The sequence below is a fragment of the Montipora capricornis genome, chromosome 6, assembly GCF_036669925.1.
Source record: "Montipora capricornis isolate CH-2021 chromosome 6, ASM3666992v2, whole genome shotgun sequence".
In the NCBI taxonomy this organism is placed as follows: domain Eukaryota; kingdom Metazoa; phylum Cnidaria; class Anthozoa; order Scleractinia; family Acroporidae; genus Montipora; species Montipora capricornis.
In genome coordinates, this window is record NC_090888.1 from 3,250,671 (window position 1) to 3,256,670 (window position 6,000).

Below are 6,000 nucleotides of genomic sequence, written 5' to 3' on the forward strand. Positions count from 1 at the left end.
TATGGCGTTCCTTCCCAAATTGAAGCTTCATTATCTATCAAAAATGCATGGTTACCCCCAATTTTCTTTTTGGCTACCAAGAGTACTTACTAAGATGTACTTTCTCCGGATAGTTTTAAACAGCCCAAAAATATCCCTGTATTAGTAAGCAACACCGATAGGAAATCCAAGTATCTCGAGGTGCGCAGAACGTATGCGCAATAACAATAGTAGGCACCGTCTTTAGGGTGCTAATGGGTTAACAGTGATCTGGTGTGCCCCTTTAAAAGGTCAGAGCAAAACGTGCCGAACTCCATGCTGCACTCTTTGTGAATAATGTGTGGGCTCTACAACCTTCCACATAGTTTTTGAGTAAATAAGGGTTGCGTGACAGGCCCTACAGTTTATAGTCCTTAGTCTTCAAAGTTAAACCTTTCTCCAGATAATTTCACTACAAAGGCAGTATTTTCTCCTCGCTTATTTTAAGACTTTACTATTGGTGTTGATCCAGCCAGGATCCAAGCCAGGCCTTCTGCATGGTATCATCCAATGCTGAGCCAACTGGTTTGAGGTCAATATTACCGGTTTGGTTTTCAGAGTGGAATTTGAACTCAGAATTAATCAATATGTCTCCCACGCTGCTGAGGAACCCATTACCTGAAAGCCAATTTTCCTTCTCCATGTCTTTTGTGGTTGTGAAAAGATCCTTCATAAACTGAACCATCATTACTAACCAGCTTTCCTTCCCCTGAAACATGTGAAACAACAGAGAACAACATAATAGTACTTAATCAGTACTTTGCACTTTGTTCTTTCAATCAAAATAACATAACTTGCGTACAAGAAAGCTGGTTTTACTATTAAGTGTATGAAATTGTGAATAAAAGGAATGTGCAATTAGGCTACATCAACCGTGACATTTCAGCAGCTTACTGCAGGTCTTCATCATGATCAGGCAACAGGGTCAGCTGTTTTCACACCACTATATGTATTAGTGTGGTCGGCTGTGATTGGAAGATTTCTATACTAAGCATATCTATAGTTCCTTTGAGTAGTTTTCCAAAATGTCTGTTTCAAGATTGTTCCCTGAGAGTTTGTTGCTGTACTGATCTTCTGTCTTATTCCTTAATTGTTGGTACAGTAGGGTGAAGTCCAATGTGGTCAATGGCCAATGGTCCAAAGAAAGTGGCAGCCCGTCTTATTAACTTGCTCAAAAATGGCAGAGGTCTGGGTAAGGGTAGGTTGGAAACACATACATGCAAACATTTTTTCTTGATGTGAACAGATTTTCAAAGAGCGCTCAAATGTTATAAGAGCAGTGTCTATTCTTGTTGATCACTTCAGGACTTCAGGAGTGATTCATCGTTTTATTACTACAACTGTTTGGTATGGCCAGATGGTGACCACACTCATCAGGTTAACAACTCGAGTCGTTAATGATACCTTTGGCCATACGAAACAAAGTTGTAGTAATAAAACAATGAATCACTCCTGAAGTCCTCAACTGATCAACACGAATGTTCATACATACATGCTTAATCGACCACTCTCCATAGGAGTTTCTCAGGGTCAATGAAACACAAATCACAACAGAACAGAATATTCACCAACAACTATTACAGTAAGGACACTCGAACCGTGAACACTTGACATTTTTGTGTACATTGTTTTTTTTGACGACAAAGAAATAAAGGCTCTTCTTATGATGTATAGTGTTGCATGTATAACATTTTGTAAGTGTAAAAACATTAAATACTCTTGTCAAAACGACAAGCCCACATTCTATAGTCACTAAAAAAATGTACAAAAAAGTATCAAGTGTTCATGGTTCGAGTGTCCTCACTGTAAGAGTCCCAACTGGCTGGAGGCAAGCTATACTAGTTGGCTATTTACAAGTGCATCTGAGAAGTTGAACCAGGGACTACACTGTACCAGGAAAAAAATCAACCAGTTGTCAGAATGATTGTCTCTAACCCGGGATCCCCCGATCTCAAGGCAAACTCCCTAACCACTAGGCTGCACTGCCTCCTATGAGTAACCAGTAAGTTGACCAGTACTAAGCAGTCAAAACGTTGCAGTCGACACCTAAGTGATTACATCGCAAGAAAAACTATTACACGTTATTAGTATTAGCGCTACCTCCTTGACAGCCAAATATAATAATAATATTCCCTTCCATCCTAATTATTATTATTATTGTTATTATTATTATTATTATTATTATTATTATTATTATTTATAATTATTTTTTTGGATGAAACTCATTGATGTAAATAATATTGTACATTTATGTAAATTTGTCAATTTCTTAATAATATTACTATTAATTTAATTTTTACCTGTACTATCTATTTTGCCAGTTCACGTCTATACATATATGTTTTTTTTTTCTTTCATTTAATTCCTGTCTTAGTGGTCATCTCGAAAGCATTTGCTACTATGGTCACTACGCACTTTTCCACCTTTTCTCACTTAAGTATAATTACATGTAGCCTGTTCCCTTCTTTCTTTTAATTGTTATGTCCATTGTTTATTTTCTGAAATAGTGCATAAAAATGATAAATCTTAAAATCTTTCTTATTTACAGGTCATGTACATTTACATGAACCACCCCAATGGCCCAATAGACCTTTTTACCGATACGGCGGCCATTTTGATTTCCATTGTTTCGAAAGACATTATGGGATGCCCAGGGGGCAAATTAATATGTATTTGCCCCCTGGGCATCCCATAATGGCTATTTGAAACAATAGAAATCAAAATGGTCGCCGTATTGGTAAAAAGGTCTATTAGGTTCTTTTTTGTCTAATCACTGTTTTAATTCAAATTTATTTAACAGGGAAAGACACTCCACTAAAAACAACCAGAAAAAACACTGCTCAAAGAAATTGCTTCATAAACAATGATCTCCAATCAATAAAAACATGAATTTTACAATCCCTTTAAGCACAAGCAATTTACATGACCAGAAAATTGCCTTTGATGGGTCAACTTGGATTTAAATAACATTACCAAACACAACATTACACAAGCACAAGTTATTTGCAGCTTTAAACACCCCCACCTTCTCGTTGATTGTCAAGCCACTCTCCTTCATATCGTGATCCATCACCATACATCATGATTCCATGCCCATTCAACTCTCCCTTAACAAACTGACCAGTGAATTCATTTCTGCTTGACGCCCAACGGCGAAAGCCATGGCCCTGAATTTCACCATCAGTAAACTGCCCTTCATAAAAGCTGCCATCTGCCATAATAAGTTTGCCATGACCTTCACAGCAGTTTTAAAGAAAAACAAAATGGATAATGATAACAATAAGTCTCTCCACCTGTCAGAGAGATGTCTTACTCCAATGAACAAGAGAACAACTACCAAGCATTCCCTCAGCCTTTCTCCCTAATTTTCACACTGACTGCCTGAATTAAAACTTATTTAGCTGTGCAAAAAACAATTGCAATCTAGTTCCTGGAAAACCCTTCCAGTCTTTTGTGGAAATAAAATTGAAAAAGTGCGGAATTGCAAAAAAACCACCTTGCATCATCTGCATGTCATTGAAAAGCAAAAGAGCACCTTTTTATTATGCCTAGTTCCTTCAAAAACTGATTTAATTTTCCAAAATCCCGCACGTCAATCCAACAAAGGACAGGTGCTGTGGGGCATAAAGACCTCAGTCCAACGACCTTTTTTTTATTCTTAGTATAATATATAATAAGATACAATTACCGTGTTTCTTTCCCTTGCTCCATTCTCCTTCATATCTGAAGAATTTGTTTGGATAATTATAAACTCCAAATCCTTTAAAAAAAATGTAATTCGAGTTAATATGCTCAAGTACAAGAGAAAACTTCAAACAGCTTAGTATTTTCTCAATATTTTTAACATTCAACTGTAACATTCCAAGTTCTTACCATCTCTCAACTGCTTCCTAGTTTCACCTATGTAATTTCCCGCTCCCTTGGATGTCGTGTTACTTAATATTGTTGCCATTTGAGTCAAAAAGATGCTACTGGTATCTCGGCCGCCATATTTGTTTTTTGATGTCGCTAAGGAGCAGGGGCGCTCATTCTGCCAGCGGAATGTGACTGGTGACTGTTGAGTTCCTGTATATGACGTACCTGATAATGGCGTTTTATTTCCACCATGGAGGGTTTTGTTCAAGGAAATTGCCTGCAGATGTGTCCTCCGCGAGAAATTTCCTTACGGGCAGAACAACGTTGCCTCCATTTCTTTGAAACTGTTGCTTTCACCTCGAACTCAAGCACGTTCTCCAACGAAAAGAATACAACGGCAGATCCTGCAGCCATGGTCAAGGAGTTTTCCCGATCCGCGGCCGGTAAATGTTTGGAGCCTTCAAATTTAAGGCCGTCTCACGTGCTGCAACAGACCATGAATTACCTTGTTGAAAAAATCGCGTCGAAGGATGGAGTCTTCACGTGGCAAAAAATCTACGACTTTATGTTTGACAGGATGAGGGCAATTAGACAGGATTTAGTTGTGCAGGGAATCACTGGGAAGCACGCAGTGGACATTTTCGAGAAAACCTGCAGGTTTCACATTTTGTCTAATTACAAGCTCTGTGAAAGTCCTCCGGAAGTCTTCGATTCAAAGATAAATAATGACCACACGTCTGAGTGTTTAAAAAGACTTTTGAGTTTGTATGATGACGAACATTTTTCGGTGTACAAAAACACTCGAGGAGAGTTCGAAGCTTACTACTTGCTTTATAACCTTGGTTCCTTCGATGCCCTAGGTCGGGCACTCACTTTGCCCGAGGAAATAAAGGAAAACTGGCTGCTGCAGTTATCAATAGAGATTAACCTAACCGCAATACTAAAAAACTTTGTGAGGTTTTTTCGGTTGGTCAAAAGACTTCCTTATCTGGCTTGCTGTGCTGTGCATAAGCAGTTTAACCAAGTTAGAGTCAGTGCACTCACGTCAATCAACAAGGCTTACTATACCCGCAATGCAAGCATTCCTTTTTCGTTATTTGTCCAGATGTTGAATTTCAATAATATTCAAGAGGCCAAGGACTTCTGCACTCATCATGGGCTTGAAGTGTTAGACACTGCAGTGAAACCGTCCAAAGGTGACTTGAGTACCTCTCGAACTTTGCATGCAAGATTTTCAAATCTAATAAATGAGAAATGCTCTTCCACTGCAAGTGATCTTATTAGTGGAAAGGGCACCATTCCTCCAATGCTCAGAGGCAGTTCAGTACATATGTTGCCAACACAACTGAAGGGACGATCAGCTTCGGGCAATGTCACAGAGATAATGAATTTGAGTTCTGTCTTGCACCCAGTTACTTCGCAACCAAGGCCAAGCTGGTTTGGTAAAATGAGAGGCAGGGGGAGGGGGTGGGGAAGAGGCCAGAAAACAATGAATTGAAAAAAAAAAAGGAATACAAACTTGTGAAAAGGTTGTTGGATTTATATATTGGAATAAGTTGAGTACTACCATGTTTGCTTACCACTTTTAAGCATTTATTCCTTATTCATTATGATAAGATATATATTAATTTAATATTTTGCAACAAAAACATTTTTGACTTGAATAAATTGTACTGAATATGCGGGAAAAGCAGATCTTAACATGTGTTATTGAAATCCAAAAAGAAAATTAAGGGTAAGTATGCATTTTTATCTCTGAAAAATGTGCGGTTACCCCCAATTTTTTTTTTTGGATACCAAGAGCACTTACTAAGTTCTGCTTTCTCTGCATAGTTTTGAACCGCGCAAAAATATCACTGTATTTTTAAGCATCACCCACAGGAAATCCGAGTATCTCGAGATGCGCAGAATGAATGCGCAGTAACAATAGTAGGCACAGTCCTTAAGAAGGAGATTGCGTCGATATTCGTTTGGGTATATAAAGGCATCAAAAGGCATCAACTTTCTCTTTTCCTCATATCAAGGGATATGACTAGACGGAACAAGGAAGGAAAATTGAGAAGAGCAAGATATTCAAGGCCGGTCGGAGATCAATGGTAGTTTCAGGAGGGCTTTTATTTCCCAAAA

General features: G+C 38.4%; 2 protein-coding genes across 3 annotated transcripts in view; one reads left to right on the forward strand and one right to left on the reverse strand.

Moving 5' to 3' along the window:
• The window catches only part of LOC138051312 (MORN repeat-containing protein 1-like), a 26,109-nt gene extending 22,063 nt beyond the window's left edge, over window positions 1–4,046 (reverse strand). Inside the window, exons 1-4 of one of the 2 annotated variants that reach the window (XM_068897496.1) lie at window positions 3,892–4,046; window positions 3,707–3,778; window positions 3,044–3,253; window positions 637–727 (exon numbers count right to left, since the gene is read on the reverse strand). In XM_068897496.1, the coding sequence (XP_068753597.1) occupies window positions 637–727; window positions 3,044–3,253; window positions 3,707–3,778; window positions 3,892–3,970 (452 nt within the window). In that variant the 5' untranslated portion in view covers window positions 3,971–4,046. The remainder of the gene's footprint in view (window positions 1–636; window positions 728–3,043; window positions 3,254–3,706; window positions 3,779–3,891) is intronic. The other variant, XM_068897497.1, reaches the window with a different exon arrangement.
• LOC138051317 (germinal-center associated nuclear protein-like) overlaps window positions 3,990–6,000 on the forward strand; it is a 2,384-nt gene continuing 373 nt past the window's right edge. Inside the window, exon 1 of the mRNA XM_068897504.1 lies at window positions 3,990–6,000. This exon is cut by the window's right edge and continues 373 nt beyond it. Coding sequence (XP_068753605.1) covers window positions 4,124–5,371 — 1,248 coding nt within the window. The 5' untranslated portion in view covers window positions 3,990–4,123 and the 3' untranslated portion in view covers window positions 5,372–6,000.